We start from the raw sequence: 20,816 nt of genomic DNA on the forward strand, positions 1-20,816 counted from the left end.
GCTTTTATGGCCAGCTCTCCATCAACTGTGAGCTTGCCAAGGAAAGTAAGAGTGTGGTGTCCTACTCACCTGGACACTCAGGGCACCCAGAACGGGGACCGCCAGAACAGGCCTCCAAGGTATGATGGCAGGGCTGATGCTCCAGAGGTACTTCTGTACAAAGACCAGGCTTCAAACAGCCAGTCTGCCCAGAGCACACTCTGTGGCCATGGTAAGGCAGCTCCCCTCCTGGGCCAGCCCCTGGGCCCACAGATGCGGGATCCACCTGCCCAACCTTTACAGCCCTTGCTGCTTTGATATTCTGTGTTCTTTCTGCACAGAGTTATATAGAGATATTTACAGACATTTGCAAACCAAGAGAGAAAATGGCACCTCTAGTTAAGGTGAAGCCTCAGAGAAGCTTCAGAGGAGAGATTTGGGGAAATCAAAAAATGGGAAGGAGGTCAAAGCCTCAGCCAGACGGCTTCAGTAAACCAGGCTGCGTGGTCAAGCAAGAACGTGAAATTCCAACTTACTCAAATTGCCACCTCAAGATGCATACTTCCTATTGACCCTAGTAAGAAACAGCAGAGAATCCACTGTGCACACATAAATTGTGTCAAAGTCCCTTGTCCTGTGCAAGTTACTTTGTGGCAAAGGCCAATCACAGGGACTTCCCATCTCCTAGGCCGTGTGACTTACATACGGACGCACTGCTGGCTCCTACCGGCTGCTCATAATCACACTGGCGCATAAAGGCCTGTCCTAGAAGCCCAGCTCAGGGCCTGGACTGAGGCTCAGTGGACACGTACTGAACGGAAGAGCCAACAAAGGGGAGATTTCCCCCAGAATACGTTTCTTTTATTAGTCAAGACCCCTTGGAGACTTAAAATCCCCTACAGGTGGCCTACAGGTAAGATAAGGGAACTTGAAGCAATTCCTAAAAGGGAACACTCCTTTTCTCAGCATCAGAATGGTAAGATCCTCAGAAGCAGAGCGTCAAGATGGAGCAAGGCGGAGGCAGACACGTCCGGGGATCTGAAGGCCAGATGCAGGCTCCGGAAGCCTCAGACTGACACCGACCACAAAGGTGTTTGCTTCTCCCTCAGCCACGCGGGCTCCTGGGCCTCCCGACACTCCCTTTCCCGGGACTCCTGACGGTCTGCTTCCCCAGGCTCTGGGCACTTAAGCTTCCTCTCAGTTCCCATCTACCCCAGTGAGAGTCCAGCACAGTCGAGCCCCTCTCTGACCTGCCCCTCCCTCCCTAATACTGATACCAGCTCAGGGGTGTGATCCAGAGAAGCCTGGGGTGCCTACTGTAATACCTCTAACCCAGGGGTGCAGACAACTTACAGCTCCAGCAACCCAGAGCCCTGGGGCTGGGCGCCCTGGAGCAAAACCAGACTGATGTGGGGAAAGAACACTTGGGATAAGTGCCAACTCCCCCCCCCTTCCCCCTCAGATGAGAAAGGTGGGCAGCTTGGCAGGGACAAGGGGGTGACCTATCAATGCTGGCAAGAAAACTCTCTTTCTAGACCTGGAGGAGATATTCAGGGGCCATATTTCCTGCAGACAAGGCAATGGGCATTGTTTTTGCTTCCTTTTAATGTAAACAGAATACACAAACACATTAAAAACCCCAATATGACACAAGAGAACACACACAGATTCATATATATTTACAGACCCTTGCACACCAAGAAAAAAAAAATGGCACCTCTGGTTAAGGGAAGCTTCTCTTCCTGTCCCAACCCCGTCCAAAACCAAACTGCTGAGGCAGCTGCAGGAGCCTCTGCAATTGCTTCTAGATGAAACTTAGCAAGAGGCTGGAATGACATCAGAAAGCCCCCAAAGCAAAACCAAGATTCTGACTTTCTGGCCTGGCTCTAATCGTAAGCCCTCCTCTTTGGCAAGCTGACATGCCAAGGATTTGTGTCTCAGGAAGAGTCAGCGTGACCCCTGAAATTCAGATGCAGCAGGTTCCCAGCCCATCCCAGGTTTTCCCAGCCTTGGGTGGAATGACAAATGAGCTGCAACCAACTATGTCCAAGAGAGGAGGGCGCGGAGGAGTGAAGGAAGAGAGGATCCCAAGCAGAGAGATGACCACTCACGAGCAGGACGCTGGGAATCAATGAGAGGTCAGATGCAGACTCCCCAGCCAACCCAGCACTGGCTGGGAAGGGCACAGTGGGGCTGTGCTGCCACCTGGAGGGGGATGGGAGCACTGCAGCAAGGAACCAGGACAGCCCCTGGGGTACCTGGAGATCACCCCTTCTTTCATTTTCAGTCTCTTGCCCAGGAGCCTCACTGCAGCAGCTCCTCCCAGGAAATGGGCTTGGAGAAGACCTCCCTTTCTAACCAGAGGTCATAGTTCATCTGGAAGTCCTCAGGGAGGTCCACCCGCTGGCCCAGGACACTTTGCAGGCAGTTGTCCACAGGCAGGAAGTCGGGGTTGCTGTGGACCCGGTCGTACCGCCTGGCGTTGAAGCGCTCGATGTTGGCACGAAGGGCACACTCCTCTGCCTGGAAGTCCCAAGGCCGGGCATCAAGATCTAGGACAAAGCAGGAAGCCATGGTTAGGAGCCAAGCCCTTGTGGCAGCTCCCCTGGGGTTCACTGCAGCTTAGGGCCACGCCAGCCTGGGCTTGGAATGTTGACTGTCAACCAGGAGCGGGAAACCTCCGAGCCCCATCCTCGGGAAAACTGACAGGACTTCTTTCCTAGACACACAGGTAAGTCAGGTCAAAGGCGAAAAGCCAGAGCTACGGAGAAAGAGGCTACACTGCAGTTTATGTGGATCCAGTGAGGGAAAGCCAGGGGTACAACGTGCTTCTCTCAAAGTCACGCTCTCCCTGGCTCTCTGGGATCAGAGGCAGGAACGTGCAGATCCCCTCCTCTGCTTGTTCTCTCAATTCCCTGACCAGGTGCTGTGGGCCACCTTGGCTCTGCACAAATTCAGGGCGTTGGGCGTGCAGATACAGCCATATGGTCCTGGTGCTGTGGCCGGGAATTGTAAGGGTGCGGGTAGCATGCTCAGGGGACACTGGGAAGACCCACTCTGCCAGGGAGGCCAAGGTGCGGAGGGGAGGAACACATGCAGATACAGAACAACTAGGGGGTACGGGGAGGTGCGCTGCCGGCAGAGAGTACAAACTGGGGGAAAGCATGGCCAATGTGCACTGACTGTGCCCAGAGCCCTATAGGTGTGATGGAAGCTGGGCTGAGGGGAAGCTGGAACAGATTAGATGAGGACACGGAGGGACAAAGTGTGGGCCTTAAATACGTTAAGAGTTTGGCACTAATTCTTAGGGAAATCAGAAGCCAATGAAGGATTTTACTCAGGGAGGTACCACCACTGGATCTGTATTTTAAAAAGATCACTAGAGCAAAGTCTGAGGCACTGATGGAGAGAAAGGAACTGGCAGGGAATCCATCAGGAGCTGTGAGAATTTCAGTGACCAGAACCACGGCAGCTGCAGGGGGGAGAGAGGACGAGAGGATAGAGAAAGTCTTGTGACCATTTCTGGAAAAGGAAAGGGGAGGCTCAGAGAGGAATGGGTATGATCACAGATGCCAAGCCTGGCAGCTTCTCCAAGTCCTTCCCAGGGCTCCCATCCTGACGCTACAGAAGCAGGAGCTGGGCTCTTCCAGGTTACTCAGGGAAGCTTAGAGGGACAGCTGTCACCTCCCCGCGCCCCTCCACCCCCGCCCCGCCTCGCCTCGTGGGGAGCCTCACCATTGCCGTAAGCCCAGTCGTCGTTCAGCCGATGCCGCACCTTCTGGTAGATGGCAGACATCGTCTTCATGTTGCTCTTTCGCCACTGCCGCCCCAGATACTTGGTCTGCACCTTGAGCAGCTTCAGCACATAGAGCTGCATCATGGCCTGTTTCACCTTCAGGGCCCGCTTCAAGATGGGGGCTGACTTGAACACCACCAGCATCTGGGAAGGGTTAAAAGGGAGGCCCACGTTGAGGGCAGAAATAAATACCTGCACCACCACCATGCTGCTATCCCTTCTGGGGTTAGGGGCAGGGTGACCAACTGCTGCAGTTTCCCCCAGACTGAAGGGTTTCCTGGGACTTGGGACACTTCCACTGCTAAAACCAGGAAAGTCCCAGGCAAAGCTGGATGGCTGGTCATCCTAATTATGGGTCATTCTGGAATCTGAAGAAAGCTATGAATTCCTTCACCAGAAATATCCCTATGTGCACACATACACAATTTCAGAGGATTCACGGACCTCCCCGCCCCAAAGGGATCCACAGACTCAGGGTTAAGGAGACTCTCAGAACCTTGGTGGAGAACCAGCGGAGATTAAGAGGATACAGAAAATGCCTTCTACATATGTAGATTTGTTTCAGCACATGACTGAGCCTCTTCCAGCTTCCAGTTCAACTCATCAAGGCACCAGAGATCAGCCCTTAAAATGCAAGGATGTGGCTATAGGAAAGTTAGGTGGGGACCCCTGCCCTCTAATGTGAAGGGACCGGACAGCAGGTGGCACGCTGCTTTGAGCTCCAAGATTCATGCCTGCTGACTGCGCTGACTCACCATCGTCCTCGAATGCTTCCATTTTGTCAGCTTGTTCAAGATCCGAAGCAGATTAATACAGGAAAAGAGGTTCCTCCAGCAAAACTGGTTATTGTCACCTGCTTCCTACAGGGAAAACCCAGGAACAATCATCTCTTGCACAGCTGCAGTGCTCCGCAGTTTCCAGGGCCCTCCCATCTGTGACGTCAGCACTGCTCAGTCTCTCCACACGTGTACCAGGAACCCTCTCCTCCCCTCAGCCCAGGGGGACCTCCATCCCAGAAGCTGGCAGAGGTAAGGGGTGCCCCCTAGAATTTTCCTGCAGGAAACATGGAGCATGATATTGGGGGCTGTGGCTCCTCAGAGCTGTGGCCCCAGAGAGTTCGAGTGTGGGGAGAGGGAAACAACTCAACCAGGTGAGCTCTGGGTCGGCAGCACCTGAAGACCACACTTCTGAAACAAGCCCTAAATCCAAATCTTCCCACTCTGCAGGGTCCGCCCCTCAGCCCTTCTATGCAATTACAGTGCTTCAAAAGCCCGGCACTTAACAGTGACCGCACCTGTGAAGAACCTCTACCCCTGTGAGGGGGAGGCAGGCTCTCCACCACAACCCTCACACCAAAGGGACCGCTGGGGAAGAGGCTAGTTACTCACCAGACTCTCGGCAGTCAGCTCCGGCAGCTCGTGCACCACGCACTGAGGGTAGTCTAGGACAGAGATGCTGCACAGGGCAAGAGAGCCCAGGCACCCGCCCTGAGCGAGGGCTGGAGCCTGGAGGAGCAGCTGCTGGCTCCTGGCCTCCCTCCCTCACTTGTGGGAGCAGAAGCAGTAATCGACCTTGTCCGCACCACCCCACTTTCCCCAGCTCTAAGACGGGGAAATACCTGCTACGAGTGAACTTGTAAGATCCCTCTGTAGCCAGAGACAAGCTCGTAATCTTGTAAGGGGTGGAGAGAGCACATTATCCCTCACAGCAATAAATCTGGAGCGGGGGGCGGACTTCTCAAGGCAATTAATTTATGCCAAGCCGCCACTGGAGACTGTGTCTGGCTAACAGCTCAGCTTGTGGTGTTATCACGCTGATGAGCTGTCAATGTCAAGTACAGCTGGCGCCAGGTGATGGGGTCGGGACAAGACATTATAGTGCACGGGGCCAAACTCCCCTGAGAGCAAGCGCCCAGCCAGTCCCCTCAAAAAAAAAGGGCACAGAAGGGCAGTGAGGGCGGTATTGGAGCCCAGGATGAGAACCCTGCCATCCAACCATCCAGGCAAAGACAGACTGAGTCACCTGTCACTAGACTAGCTAGACTCAGGTTTGACAAACTGGCGTTCTCTATAGGCAGGCGCCATGTCTCATTCATCTTCGGGTCCTGACGCCTGGCAGAGCACTGGCTTGTGGGTGCTGAACGGACTCAGTGGGAGAGGCCAGCTGGGAGCCCTGCCATCTGGCCATACCCACCCCTTCCTGATCCCTGGTCCTTATCACCTGTTCTTGGCAGTGATGTAAGACATAATGTTTTGATTGAAGAATTTCAGGATCAAAGGGATGCAGTTGGCAAACACCAGGTGCTGTGCCATATACTCAAACTGCAAGCAACAGGAAGAAATATAAGCATGCCCGTGGGACCTCACCCTCCTTCCTCCAGTGGTAAAAGGCCTTGGGAGGACCGTGTCTTAGAACATTCATGCAGAGCTCAAGGAGATTTGAAGGCCAAGGCCTCTGTTCTTTGGGGCTAGAGGAGCAGCACTGCCTGAGGCCCTGGCCCAGTGGACAGAAGGAAGGGGCTGCAGGTACCTGGTAGACGTGGTTCAACTTAAAGTGCTTGAGCAGCAGCAGCAGGACCGCAGAAATGGCCTTAACAATGACCTCTTTGTGGCGGTTCACATCCACTCCCAGCTTCATGCTCTGCAACACTGTGGTGCTAGAAGCACAATCACCCGGGTGGGCCCCCAGCAGGTGCAGTACCCTCCTCTCTGGTGGTCCCAGGAGAGATGGGATTCCTGAGCCTTCTCTGGGCGAAGCTCCCACCTCACCCCCACCCTACGGACATCTCAGAGGTTACGCCCAGCTCCACCCACCCACCTAACAAGCAATCTAGCTCAGCATAATTGATTTCTTCCTTGTGATGCCCCAAACACATTCTTAGCCTATTTCTTTGCTTTTCCTCCAAAACTGAACTTCTCATCTCAAGATCTCCCCTAAGCTTCTGCCACCATATGAACCTGTGCTCCTCAGAGTGTGTTCTGTGGAATACCAGTATATTGAGATGTTTCATATTATGGGGAAAAGGGGTTTTGGAGTCAGAAAAATTTAGGAAGCATTTACTTAAATCAGTTTCTTGCAAATTTAGGAGCTTTCACTATAAATCTTTATAAGAGGAGATCAATATTTGACTGTGGAGGCTTTTTCCCAAGGACCATCACGATGGCCTGGTGCTCCATGACATTCCCTTTGGTGTTAGCCAACGCTGCCTCCTCCCTCACTTGGCTGTCACCACCAGACGCAAGGGGTCCACCCACCAGGGAACTGGTCTCAGAGCTGGGTGGTACTGGTAGGCAGGCAGGGGATCAAGTGCCCAGGTCCTTCTCAAAGCACAAAGTGATCTTAGTTCGTACTCTCACATCAAAAAGATGAGGTCAGTGCTCCAGGGAGGAAGAACCCCTAAGGATTTTACTATCACCCTGAGACATTCAAAAATATTCTGCATGCCAGTTCACTGGCAAATAGGAAAGAATCTACACGCAGCTCAGGTCCAGCTGTTGGCTGATTTTTGTCCAGAAGCTAAAACTGTACGTCCTGGATGTCCCAATCACATAGCTTTCAAAGGAGCCTTTGGGGAAATGTCAAACACCGTCCGATTCATTTCACAGAGGAGGAAGTGACTTTCACCAATTCACTCAGATATTCACTCAGCGGCAGAGTCTACACTAGAATCCAAGCCAACCAGATTAAGCCACCTCCCCAAGCAGTAAAACTGAATATTTCACCCAGTACGTTTTCTTTCGTCTGAGCCAGGAATACCCTAAACTTAATCTGCAGAGAAGCTGAGCCAAAACAACAGCAGCGGCAGCAACAACAAAAACAAAGAATGACAACAGCAAACAACCTAGCAAACGGTGGAACCAAAAGGCAAACACTTCCCCTTTCGCCTCTACCCTTCTGCCCCTGACCTGCTCCATTCACAGGAGCCATACACACTCAATACTCAAGACTTGATACTCACGGCATCTCCTCAGGCAGGACATCTGCTAGGATGTTGATTGAGTCCGTTTTGGCCTTTGAGGTGGGAGCTGCGGCCAGCAGGATCTTCAGCAGCGCAATCTGGGGAGGAGCAGACTGTTGAGACGGTGTGGATGAGAGGGGCCAGGGGCAGCACTAGGCCCTGAGAGGTGGTCCTTCTGGAGGTGCTCAGGCAGCAGGAGGAGGGGTTAAAGGACACTGGCGGGCATGCTCTCAAGGCCAGTGTTGTCGGGAGGGGACCCCATGGCAGGTAGAACACTCAGGAGAAGTGCACTCACCATGTACTGCGGCAGGCTGGGGAGCAAGCCTTGGTAGAGGGTTTCTGCAGGGACTTGCTCGACTTCCTCTTCTCCCTTTCAACAAAATGGGTAATAGGTACAAATACAAAGCCCGGTCCTGACGATGCTCTCCTGAGCCAGCTTGCTGGCTGGCTGGAGGAGAATCTCTAAGTATGGATGTAAATGATGATAATGATAGCAAACCTTGAATGATACAACATGCCAGACACTTTACTTGTAAAAACACATTTAATCCTTACTACAACTCTATGGAGAAGGTACTATTATCATTCCCATTTAACAGGCTAGGAAACGAAAGCGGAAGGAGAGCCAGTACCTTGCCTAGGTCGCTACCCACTAAATGGATTCAGAGGAAGGTGGCTGGCCCAGAGTCTGTGCTCTTAAGCCCTGGACCTGACACTTGCCAGCCCTGCAGCGGGAGCCAGACTGGGAGCTTTTTGAGGGCAGGCCTGGGGCATTTTGCGGTCTAGGCCCAGCACAGTGCTGGGAACAGCTGGGATCCTACGGCTGAGGAAGGCCTCCAACTCACCCCTGAGAGAGGAGAGCGAAGGTACTCCTCCTCCATCTGCGCCTGGACCTCTGCAATCGACGTGTACTTGTGCTGGAGAGAGAGGGAACGAGGCGCCGGGGAAAACACCCCTCATTCTCTGGCCAAATGCCCACACCTGGCAAAGACCCCACACAATTTTCCTCAAACACCATCTTCTCAAAAAGCGCTAAGTCACCATACAGATCCCGAACTAAAATCCCAAACCTGAAATATTTTTCTCAGTGGGCACCTACCTCTTAAAACCAGTGTAAAAAAGCACACGATAGATCAGGAAAAAAGCAAATTAAAGAAGAAAAGGGGTTTTGCAGATAGTGACAATGACAGGAGGAAAACAAAAGCAGAATCAAGCACCCAGGTACTCAGAATCAAGGGCTCAAATGCTCAGAAAGCCCCTGCATGAAGCCCACTTGGTACCACATATTTCAAAAACATATAAACATTTACATTCCAGACATGCTATTAGGGGCCACACCTCTTCCCCACTCGTGCTGCTTCCTCCCAGGTGGAGGGACACGAGTGCACAGAGCACTCCTGGCCCCTCCCCGCCCCTCCCCCCACACTCACTCCTCCCCTCCCGGGCTGGCCAGTACGGGAGGAGGAACAGGACAGTCTCAGCCCCTCTTTCTCTTCTCTCTTCAGAAAAAAGAAAAGCCTGTAAACTCTTCTGCTCCTTGACCAGGCTCAGCAGGGTTCTAGCACTGCCTGGTCTGGGTAGGCGAGTCTGCCTAACTCTGGAAGTGAGGTATCCGGACACCTATTGTTGTGTTCTCATGCCTCATTCTCCAATCACTCCATGGGCAATAAAGCTGGCATTTCAATCTCCCTCTGCCTACTCCCCTAACTCAACTGCCTTAGAACTTGGGCAAGGAAAAGGCAGGCTACTTACTAAGCCCCTTAAAACCCAACTGTCAGGTAATATAATCTTTCATGAACCCCCAGTAAGTGCCCCAAACAAAACCTCAGTTAAAATAAGTAAAACGCATGAAAAACTGTTTTAAAGGATGCCGCCACTGTCCACCTATTCCTCCACCCCCAGTTCCTTCAGGCAGACAGAAGTCTAAAAAGGCTTCTCCCAAAGGGCTGGTCTCACTTTACTCACTTGGGACCAACCTAGGCCAAAAGCTCACCCAAAGCCACCTACCTGCTTCAGAGTCTTGATGCTTTCGTGGATTGGCCTGGGCAGCCCCACCACTGTGTTTGTGTCACTGGAGAATAACAGAGGCCCTGTGTTAGGCCTGGGTCCCCACACACCAAAGGCTGGGAGGGTGACCCCACTACCTTTCTTTAAAAGGAACTCGGATCACACTCACCTGCCCAGAGTGTAACCTATGAACTTGCTGCGGCTGGACTCGAGGAACACCTCGATGTCTTTCTCTCTGCCAAAGGAAAAGACTGCAGCTTTCTTAAATGTTATCTCAAGTCATCATGGTTAACAAAACACAGAATGTCCAGAAACTGTGAAGCCAAAAGAAAAAGTCTCCCACAATTGTTTTTCTTTTTGGAAAAAAGAAAATAAAAAAACAAAGAACTGAAATCTTCAGACTATTTTAAGGTCCTTCATAATGCTGTTGGATCAATAATCTAAAAATGTGTAACTCGTTTATTCATTAGATTAAGGTGATACATCAAACTTAAAAGCATACTTTATTCAGATATTAATAACAAGTTTGTCACAACAGAATTTCTCAGATATTCACAATTTTTACAATTAGAGCTGTAAGCTACTGATTTTTTCATGTGAGTCATACTGTCCTGTCTCAGACAATCAGGCTAGCTTGCATTTTCTGATGACTTGTTTTGTATTCCCATCACAGATCACTGAAAACTGGGGCTTTAGCCTGGATCAAGAAAATGACCCTTATATCTTTTCACATGTCCATCTATTTCTTAAGTTGGTGCCCTTTCAAACAGATACCATTTATATACGTCCAGGATCCTTGACATCCACTGATTCACGCACATATATCTCAAACATCTTAATTATGGTTCTAAAGAAATTCTCCCTTAATCTATAATATTCTGTCAAAAATCATATACAGGGCTTCCCTGGTGGCGCAGTGGTTGAGAGTCCGCCTGCCGATGCAGGGGACACGGGTTCGTGCCCTGGTCCGGGAAGATCCCACAGGCCGTGGAGCTGCTGGGCCTGTGAGCCATGGCCGCTGAGCCTGCGCGTCGGGAGCCTGTGCTCCGCAACGGGAGAGGCCACAACAGTGAGAGGCCCGCATACCGCAAAAAAAATCATATACAACCCCAGGGTGGGTGGAGATGGGTTCACTTAAATGTCCTTGTTTTAATTTTTTCCCGCTCCCTTTCACTAGTATCATGTCCAACCAAGAGCTAACCCACGTTACTGACTCAAGAGCCATATAAGGGCCTCTCTGTGCAAGGCCAGCACCCTGACGCCCCCAGGGCCAGCACTGGGCACTTTAAGAGAGGCTCATCGCAGAGCCAAGGCCAGAATGGCCCTGCACAGGACCTCACGTGACAACTCAGGCCCGGTGCCAGGCGTGGGGATGTGACAACACTGGTTTCAGGAGCACAGAGTGTTGCGGAGGTCTGAGACTCACCTGACCTTGGGAGCCCACGGGAGCCCCTTTGGGCAGGTAAGCCTGTCAGTCTGGGGGTGCTGCAGTGGGGGAGGCATCACCTCATCCCGCTCAAGGGGGAATGTCTCCCCCTCCAGACTGCTGTCGTCATCGTTCTCCTCTTCCTCCTCTCGAGAGTCATCAGCCTTGTAGGGATCCCGCTCGTTGAAGGCATCCAAGTTGTCCTGCTTTATCAGAGCCTGAGAGCAGAGGGACGGGAGAGCAGACAAGTGCCAACTGACGAACTAGATAAAAAGGGGCATGGAGGCTAAAGAAGTGATCACACAGAAAGGTGGTAGGAAGAGAGCCAGGAGCAGTGGAAAAACCTGAGAGGAAGTCAAGGTTGGGCCCAAGTGACAAATCAGTCCTTGCCCAAGTCCCTCACAAGTGCCACATTCTGAGTGCCCACTATAAACTGGGTCCTGGGCTGGGGACACAGCGTCCCTGCCCTAAAGGCATTCATTCTGACTTGCTGATCAGGGGAGACTTCAACAACCGTCCAACAACCTGGGGCTCATCCAGTGACTATGCCACTGCACCCGTGCACCTTGAGAACTCTCAGGAGTCATAGGGACCTTGTCGCCCTCACCTTGTGCTCCCGACGGCCCCGTTTCTGCTGCTGCTCGATCAGGTCAGAGGCAGACGCTGGGGGAGAGGCGGCCCTCATGTTGCGGATGACTTTGATGCTGTCCTCAGGCAGCGGAGGGAGGCCCAGGATGGCACGCTTCTCGGCCTTCATGCTCTGCAGCTCCTCAAAGCCACCCAGTGTGCACTGTGTCACAGACAGGCGCAGAGCCGGGAAGACATGTCCGTAAGCGGGTCCCTGTCTGTCTCAAGCTCAAAAGCATCTGGGACACCGTGACCCATATCTTTAGAGACCCACACAACCTCCCAACAAGGGACTGAATGCACCCCCAGGAGAAACGAGCGACATCAACATGGGAGAGGAGCACGGGGCAAGGAGTGGAGATGCGCAGGCTGACTGAGCCTAGTGCAGAGGCACGCCTAGCTCTGTGTGTACAACAGACTCCTCGAGTGAGACAAAGGCCATCTGAAGAGCTTAACCCTTCAAGTTCCTAGAAAAGTAGGTGAGACTCAAATGCTTCAAAAGCTGTACATGCCAGTCTTTCAAAGTCAAATTGGGAATACACTGTTGGATGTTCAAGTTAAAAAACAAACAAAAAACCCACCTTCATCTAAACATCCCCCTAGAAGCAAAACCTCAGCAGTGTTCAGCAACTTTAGGCTGCTCAGTTTCACTGTTTCTGAGCAATTCGGCTTTCCTCTCTGGCTTCAGTGAGGCTTCGTGGGGGATCAACAAGCTTATCTGGCCAACGTCAAATGTGTAGAGCACTCTAAAGAGGCCTAACCTCACTGAGCCCTGGCTCCGCAGAGCTGGCCCATTGTGAAAGAGGGGAAGGTGAGTCCCAGGAAGAGCAGGAGTCCAGACCCCAGCTCCGCTGTCTCCCCAGGTCGCTCCTCCTGGAGGGAAGGGCTCCTGGTTTGGCCTGGGCCTGGCTGCTGACAGCGGCTCCCAAGCCAAGGGTGCTAGCCAGCCCACTCTCCTGGACCCACCCCTTCACTAGCTAGAGAAAGAGTCAGCTTTCACACCATACCCTGAGGAAAATGTAGGCACAGGACTCACTCTTTCTTCTTTCAAGTGACATCTGACTGAGGGGGCCCCAATTACACCAGCTCTAATTTTGCCTCAAATCACTTTGCAAACTCCAGGTTCAAGAGCAGCTTGCCTGGAGAGACGTGTCCTGTGACTGCAGAAAACCGTTTCCAGGAACCAGGGAGCCAACAGTCTATTCTGATTCAAAGGCCAAGTCCTCTTTGGCTGCAGTGAGGCCAAAGTGACACTTTTTTTGCCATCACCTTTCAGGAACCTTCTTTCAGAACTTTTTTTTTAACCAAAGCAGTTATAAATTCATATAATTCAATACTCAAAAGGATATACAGTGGAAACTCTCCCTCCTGCCCTGTCCCCTAGCACGGGAATTCCCCTTCAAGGACGCACTCACCAACACTGTCTTCCAGAGCAGCAAGAGAACCTTCTTCATGGGGAAGTGAGGGGCATGGCCGCTGCAAAATTTGGTCACCATCCCAAATAGCATGATGGCAAATGGCTCGCTGTTGTACAGAGGGGAACCTGGGGTACACAAAGGTATCAGGGCCACAGGCAGGAACAGGACCCTCCCAAAGCCCTCCAGCCTCAATTCCCAGGCAGGGCCTTGAGCCAGGATCCCCAGAGTCCTACCCAGCTCAGCCCTGAAGGTCTGTCGCACTGTCCTCCATTCGGCCTTATCACCCTCACATTCCTGGTGAACGGTCTCCACAATCAGGTACATGATGTTTAGCAAGACCCTGGCGACAAAAGCCAGCTATAACGAAGCAGGATGGGGGGTCAAGGGAGCACCCCCTGGCTTCCTCACATCCCACACGACACGAGAAAGGCCTGAGCACCAAGGCTGGCTGGGGGGGAGGGCTGTAATGTAGAAAAAACTAAAAGAGTCCCACAGAGCACCTTGCGGTGGGTGCTTCCTTCTCTGTCTCTGGTGCTAAGGTTGGGACCAGATCGTCTTCTGTTTCTAGCAAAGTGCTTGCTCAAAGCAGGTGCTTAATAAGTGGCTGCTGAATGGATGGATATGAACAAGAACGGCCAAAAGCATTTACTACCCTGAGCTTCCCGGAATGAGAAAAACACAGAGGCAGGCGTGAGCTATGGAAGCCCGTGTTGGATCAGACAAAGCAGTGGATGATCAAGGTGAGAGCAAGGAAGTGTTTACCATGATGGAGGGGAAATCAGGAGCAAGCAGGGCGATGGCCAGGGACCGTAACTACAGTGGGGAACACCACCAGTATCTATCTGAAAACTTCCAAATTCACAAAAAGAGTCAGGTTCTAATCGTTACAAAAATGGGAAGGTGTTCTTTTTCTTTAGCAGTTGCTATTACTTCCGGCACAGCCAGGAAACGTCATGAAGTTGTCAGGACTAACCCCACACAGACAGGCATCAAGCTGTGCACGGAAAGGCAGAAGCAGAAGGAGCCACCTCATGTGCTTTGTCCAAATACAAAATGCCACTCCACCGAGTTTCCCAGCAGCAGTGTGGGCAGGAGGCCACATTTCACTGTGGCTCTGTTAAGCATCTTCACCCTGGATTTCCGTTGGGAGTCTCAACCCAGGGCCCCACCTAGGGAGAGCCCTCAGTAGGGCCTACCGATCACACTGAGTCCATCACGCCTGCAAATTAGAGGGTGAGCACACACAGCGAGGAAACCCAAAGGTGCCCGCCCATGCCCTGCCCTGTCCTCCTTCTCCAGCTAGAGCTCAGGGAGAACGGGCTTGCTGCTCGCCTCACCTCAGGTCCGTGCTATCAGCCAGGGAGATGGCCGGCTTCCTCACCGCACTGCTGCAGGCAGCACTGTTGCTGCAGGAGAGATGCAAGAGTCAGTGCCTTCCCCCAGGAAGGAAGAGAAATGGCTCCCCCGACAAGTGTCGCCCAACAGGGGGATAAAACCCTATGCTATGCGCTTAGATTGCAAAAGAACCCACAGGACCCAGTGGATAAGGACTCAAGCCCAAGACCAGACTGCCAAGGTTTGAATCTTGGCTCTAACACTTACTAGTTATGTGCCCCTGGGCACTCAACTTCTCGGTGCCATAGTTTCCTCATCTGCAAAATGGGGACGGTAATAGCAGCTAACTCATTAACACGAATTAGTACATGTAGTGTCCTTAGAACAATGCCTGGGACATATAAGCACGCAATGAGTGCTTTTATTATTGATGGTGTTTTCCTCAGACGAGCAGCAGCTGACCTGTCCACCAAGCAAAGGACTAGTGGAGACACAGGCTACAGCAGGCTTTGTTTGAGCCCATGTGTCAGACTTGTGCCTGGCTTCCTGCTGCGGGGAAACCTGTGGTGCAAACACAATGGAGTCTGAAGGTTCAAAATGAGAAGGCTTTTTATTTTTCTGAGGGGCACTGTGGGCCTGGGCAGGAGCTGCAGTGTCTGGCGAGCTCTCTGGTGTTAGCGGGCTGCGAGGCCCCTCACTGGTCTTCAACGTTTGGGTGAGCATCTCCCGTTATTCAAACTGGCTGGTTAGAACAGAACCCCATGTGGCGCATATAACCCTCTCAAAACCAGTTCTGCAAGCTCTGTCCCTCCGCCGCCCTTTCCCTACTTTAGCCCCTCAGAAGAACTCACTCTATTTCCATGTTCAGAAGCTCCACCAAAGCGTTGAACGTGCCCACCTCCAGGAGCAGAAAGATGTTGTAGCGCATCCAGGACTGCACCTCTGCCTCCGAGCTACACTCCCCAAAGGTGCCTGCAAACACAGGGCACAGCTCACTGAGCCCCTGTCCATATCTGACTGGGCAGCACCACTGAAGTGGGTGCCAGGGGTCCCTGGGTGTCCACTCAGACCTTGGGCAACGTAGAGGATCGCTCGAGCCACCTTCAGCCTCTTCTCCCTGGCAGTGACCTCCAAGCCATCCAGGAGCCTCATAGCGTGGGTGCGGTGCTGGTTGGTGTCCAGCTCAGTCCACTTCTTATCTGTCACTGCCGGGCAAGAGACCACTTACACTGGAGCCCACAAAAACCCTCACAGTGGGACGGACACCATGTCAACCCATCAAATTCAGGACTGCCACAGAACCAGAACACTCAGAAAGATAAATTACTCTCTATATAAGGGATGAGGCCACACTGCTGCCCTATGAATCTGAATTTCCAGCCTGAAACACTGCTTTTTTGTGTGCAATTTTAATCACATAAAGGTTTTTTCCCCCAATACTCACATTCTGAAAAGGCCCCACCGAGTACCTGCAAGCCCACCCTAAATGTCCCATCTGGCCTTGAATAATCATGGTTCAGCAGGTTTCTCAGGCCACTCCAGGATGACTTAAGTCATTCAGATGACTAAGAGAAGCCCTGCAGAGCTCTCATGATGCAAGTTGAAAGAGCCAAGAAGTGGGGGGAATCATCTCACCGTGCATCCGGAAGTCCTCCTCAAAGCATTTTCGATTCATCAGGAATTCTGGCCCTTCTGTATAGCTGTAAAGCTCTGTCAAGAACAAAGTGTCATCGTCTCCATGTCCACGTCCTACAGCAGGTGTCACATGTAGTAGAGAAGGTATGCTTCTAGACCCAGCTCTGTCCCTGAGTCACAGTGACTCCTGGACTGTGCTGTCTAATGACTAATGGGGTCTTAATGCTCTGATGTGCACAAAGGAGAGAATGCTGACTTCCCTTGCAGCCGATAACCAGATGCCAGTTAGGCATAAAGCCAGGCATTTCCAGTCCGACGTGCATCAACCCCACCATGCCATGCCACAGGATGACCGCCACCGTGAAAGTGTGTCTCGCAACTGGCTTGAGAATAGAGCCTGTGCTATGGAGGCATGAGAATCAACTCAGGTTGACTTCATATTACACATGAGCAGCAGTGGCAGCGACAGATGGGCACAGATGCAGGCACACTTGCTGGCACTCCTCAGGACCCCTGTTCTAGGAGAGATCACTGTCAGGGGGATTGCATATGGCCAAGGAACATCAATGTCCACACTGGGACTGGGCCACAGCCAAGTAAGGTGATCATGCAGAGATGCTTCATAAAAGTAAAGGACAAGCCGAAGTTATGAGATACAAAGGGCTTGAACCCAATAATTGACATGTTTTACATATACACATCACTACTAGGACTATCTAGGGGGAAAAAATGAACTCCAAGATGACACTCACTCCTAATTTTATTAAAGACCAATAAGGAAAAACAGCACCCCCAAATAATACGAAGGCCTGTGCTCTACCTGAGAGCTCTGCAGCCCACTTGTCCGTGTCAGCATACTCAAACTCCAGGTCTGGAGACTCGGAATAGCCCTGCTGAGAAAAGGAGAGTTATGCAAAAGATCACTGTGTTTTCCAAAGGAACAAACACATATGCTTCCAGAGACACTGTTGTGTTACAGGACGTCCTTGCCTCTACTTTTCTGATGTTGTATCACAGTATATTGTCTCCTGGGAAGTTCAGGTCTCCCTAATAAGCCCTCTCAGAGCACCTTGCACTGCTCCTTCACAGCACTTATCATAATTCATAATCATATATGCGCATGTGTATCTGTTTAGTGTCTGCCTCTCCATGAGACTGCCAAGTTTCCCGAGAGTGGGAGTTTTGTCCATTTTGCTCACCAATGATTCCACAATGCCCAGCACACTACTTGGCATGAATGACTGACTGACTGAATGAATGAATAGCTTATAGTCAAATAAGTACTTGTTGGATGAATGAACACTGAAGCTTCCATGTTCTCTGTGCAGTGAAATGACCATTCCACATGGTGCTAAGATTTTGGAAGCCTCATTTCTTTCTGGCTAGTGGGCTACCAATAGCTCAGAAAAAAATGAGTATTGACACCCTCAGCCTTCCTGCCCTTCTCTCAAATTTCAGTGAGAACTGACAGAGAAGGCAGCGGCTGAACAGAAATGGGTTCCCTCCCACACACAGGAGAGACTATGACAAAGAGAATCTTTTTACTGCTGGGGATAGGTGAGTACTGAGAACACACCATCTTGGAAGCCCTGTTCTGGGAAAAGAGGTGAAGAGAAAGGTAGTCCTCGAACTTAATTACAATCTACTTGGGAAGACAAAGACCACCCACAAAGTGATATACCCACAAACAGTGAATAACGTGAAGAACTCTACGCCTTATTCGACGCAACAGAGTGCACACTCTCATAAGTTCCTGAGCTTCAGTTTCTTCATTTATGGAATGAGGATGACACAAATCTATCTTGAAGGTTTTTAAGGACTAATCAAAACTGTGTGGCACACGGTGGACTCTCATCAAATATCTGCCTCCCTGGCCTGCAGGCATTCCTCATGCTCCCAGCCTACTGATTTCAGCTATGACTCAGAAAAGAGCCACATCAGTATCTGTAAGAAAACAGATTTACGCAGGTCTCTCAGCTTAAATGTGTTCTCTGCCTGACCTTCCACGTGTTGCGTCTATATAGAAATTAAAGGGCAGAAAGAGCAAGTGCATTTAATGGCCACTATTTTAAAACTAGGACTCCTCTCATGATGAAAGTGGATTCACGCCTACCACTTTCATAATCCTCCATACTTGAAAAATTATTAAGAAGTCGCCACTGACGTGCAATAAGCCCACCATGCAAAGGCTACTAAAACGTCAGTTTCATTGCTTTTTCAAGTCATTCACTTCAAGCTCAAAGTGTATCTGATTGTAACTTGCTAAATTTTGATGTTTTATCAGAGGTTTGCTCTTGCCAACAAAAACCAAAAGCTTGAGAGGAACTGATTTCACATGTCTAAAGATAGCGTCATCACTCTTTGGTATGACCTGGTACGTTATGTCGGGACAATGAGGAATTCCCTCTCACCAATAAGCACCTGACTGCTAATCAGCCTCGGTGTCCTCTCAGGTGAAGAAAACCTCACAGTAAGTGCTCTGGGAACAAGGTGATTAAGAAGCCCTAAAGCGCTGCGACGTGCGTGTCTTCATTCATGAATTCTACAACGGAGGCAGTGGGAGTAATTCTTTAACTCGGGGTGAGGTGACTAGTCAGCTCCAGACTACTGTGTCTACGGAATGGGAGGAACAGCCCACTAGCAAGAAAAGAGGGATGCTGAGACCTAACGCATGTTTAAATATATATTTCTAATCTTTAACAGTTCAGCATCGGGCGCACTGGGCACACCAACCACCGGGCACTGTCAAACCGTGGCCTGAACCTGCAGTGGCTAAGGTCAGAGTGAACAGGACTGCTCACCCTCCTACTCTCGCAGCCTCGAGGCGCACAGTGCATACTACTAGTGCTAATTAGCTCCGTCAGTCTTCCAGGTGCCTTCCCAACCCTCGCCAGTCCCTTCCCTGCCCACACACGCCGTCCGCCGCGGAACCCACGCGACCAGAAGCCGGAGATGACTAGGGGGTCTGGGGGTGCAGCCGCCCCGCCCTCTGGAGCGCACGCAGACCACTGACTCTTCACCCCGAACTGAAGCACGGGGTGGATTCCCCAGGGGCTGGGACCCGGAGGTCGCGCTCACAGCCCCAGCCGCAGAGGAGCAAACGAGCCGACAGCGGCTCGGGGAGGTTCTCCCGGTCTGCCAAGCTCCGGGCGGGGACCCCGCCTTCACGCCTCCGGCCTCGGGGAATGCCAGCCTTGCTTCCTGCACCTTTCGCTGTAAATGACAACTTCCCTGCCGAACCCTCCAGGAAACCCAGCCTGGACCCGAAAGTGGCCCCGGGCCCGGACCCCCTGCCGCCGCCTGCCTGGTGTTAGCCTCGCCCCCCGAAGCTCCTGACCTCCGAGTCTTTGCGCTGGTTGCGGTTGAACTCTCGGGCTTTGCCCCCGGGCACGAGGCTCCCGGCGGTCCGCGGTGCCCCAGTTGGAGGCTGCGCCGTTGCGGGCGGCGGAGGTGGCGGTGGCTGGGGCTGCTTGTTGTTCATAATCAGCAGGCCGGGACTGCCGACCGCCGGCTCCATCTTGGCTGCTCCACACCCCCGGCTCAATTCACAGACTGTAGCGGTGATGCAACTCTCGCGTGATTTCCTCCTGCAACGCTCCCTGGTCGCCATATTAAGTGTGGCGGCAAGTGGTAGAGCCATCTTGGCTGTCCAACATCTCGCGAGATTTCTTCTGTTTGAAATCTAGTCCTTCTACGTCTTTTTAGTTTCTACCCTGTTTCTTTTCCAGTTTAGAGGTCGTTTTATCTGTGAAGGTTCCCTTAGCCCCATCAGTCAGTTTAGTGCCCCTCCCCTTCCTTTAACATCGCTTTGCACTTGTCACTTTTACAGCCCTGTCCAAAGGTTGGGGGTATTGTAGTGAACAAAATGGACACGATCCCAGTCTTCACGAAGATTACATTCACGTGGGGGCGATGTGGGAAACAAATGAGTAAATCAATGAAACAATTACAGTTTTAACATTAATTAATCATTCATTCAACAAACATTTAATGAATGCCTCCTAGGCTCCAGGCAGTGCGATAGAATGGGGGACAAAATCAAGTTCCTGCACTAATGGTACATAACATAGAGCCTAGTGGAAGAGACAGACAATGCGGTCACAATTAGACAAATAAGTGCTGAGAAGAAATGAAAAGAAGTGTAAGGGATTGGAAGGTGACAGTGATGGGGGTGGGGGAGGTGCAGCAGGGCTATATTAGATAGGTTGCTCAGGGAAGGCAGGCCTGAGAGTGCGAGTTTGAATGAGTTCTCAAAGCAGTCAGGGAGGGCCACACCAAGATCCATGGAAGCAACACAGGCAGAAGGACCAGCTTAACTGCAGGAGCTCTGAGGTGCCGTGGCAGGAACTGAGTGAGCCAGGGGAAGAATAGTAGGAGATGAGGGCCATGTAAATGCAGGGGCCAGTTAAATACAGAGGCTTGAAAGGCATGGATCGGAGTTTGGATTTTATTCTAAGTGAAATGGAAAACCAGCAGAAGTTGTTAACCAGGCAGATGTAATGGTCTGATGTTTAAAAGACCAATCTGGCTGCTTTTGGAGAAGGGATTGGGAGAGTAGGTGCAAGAATAGGTGAGGGTAGACAGGTTAAGAGACTGTATAGGTGGAAATGATGGTGGTTTACACCGGGGCAGATC

General features: G+C 51.5%; 1 protein-coding gene across 8 annotated transcripts; it reads right to left on the reverse strand.

The window, feature by feature from the left end:
- Window positions 1-1,566: 1,566 nt before the first annotated feature.
- Window positions 1,567-19,736, reverse strand: STRIP1 (striatin interacting protein 1). Of its 8 annotated transcripts, none has more exons than XM_049697174.1 (22): window positions 19,519-19,736; window positions 17,002-17,074; window positions 16,182-16,295; window positions 15,617-15,751; window positions 15,398-15,518; window positions 14,549-14,617; window positions 13,445-13,551; window positions 13,209-13,336; window positions 11,774-11,956; window positions 11,167-11,384; window positions 9,910-9,975; window positions 9,741-9,804; window positions 9,164-9,232; window positions 8,579-8,650; window positions 8,029-8,103; window positions 7,734-7,831; window positions 6,305-6,431; window positions 5,996-6,096; window positions 5,164-5,230; window positions 4,531-4,635; window positions 3,698-3,919; window positions 1,567-2,531 (listed from the first exon to the last, which is right to left on the reverse strand). In XM_049697174.1, the coding sequence occupies exons 1-22, from the start codon at window positions 19,696-19,698 to the stop codon at window positions 2,352-2,354; spliced, it is 2,574 nt and encodes an 857-aa protein (XP_049553131.1). In that variant the 5' UTR covers window positions 19,699-19,736; the 3' UTR covers window positions 1,567-2,351. The 8 variants fall into 8 exon arrangements, with proteins under 8 accessions (XP_049553131.1, XP_049553126.1, XP_049553129.1 ...); XM_049697169.1 differs by having other exon boundaries at window positions 3,715-3,919; window positions 19,519-19,735; XM_049697172.1 differs by having other exon boundaries at window positions 3,715-3,919; window positions 16,182-16,256; window positions 17,002-17,071; window positions 19,519-19,734.
- Between the last annotated feature and the right edge of the window lie 1,080 nt (window positions 19,737-20,816).

The sequence above is a fragment of the Orcinus orca genome, chromosome 1, assembly GCF_937001465.1.
Source record: "Orcinus orca chromosome 1, mOrcOrc1.1, whole genome shotgun sequence".
Lineage (NCBI taxonomy): Eukaryota > Metazoa > Chordata > Mammalia > Artiodactyla > Delphinidae > Orcinus > Orcinus orca.

What these genes read in the sequence shown, in the direction of transcription:
- STRIP1 (XM_049697169.1), bottom strand. Translation starts at nt 19,698, where the DNA reads ATGGAGCCGGCGGTCGGCAGTCCCGGCCTGCTGATTATGAACAACAAG. An exon ending in GGAGGACTTCCGGATGCACG is followed by an intron (nt 15,752 to 16,181) that starts GTGAGATGATTC and finishes CTTGCCCGGCAG; the next exon opens with TGACAGATAAGAAGTGGACT. An exon ending in TGCTCTGGAAGACAGTGTTG is followed by an intron (nt 11,957 to 13,208) that starts GTGAGTGCGTCC and finishes TCTGTGACACAG; the next exon opens with TGCACACTGGGTGGCTTTGA.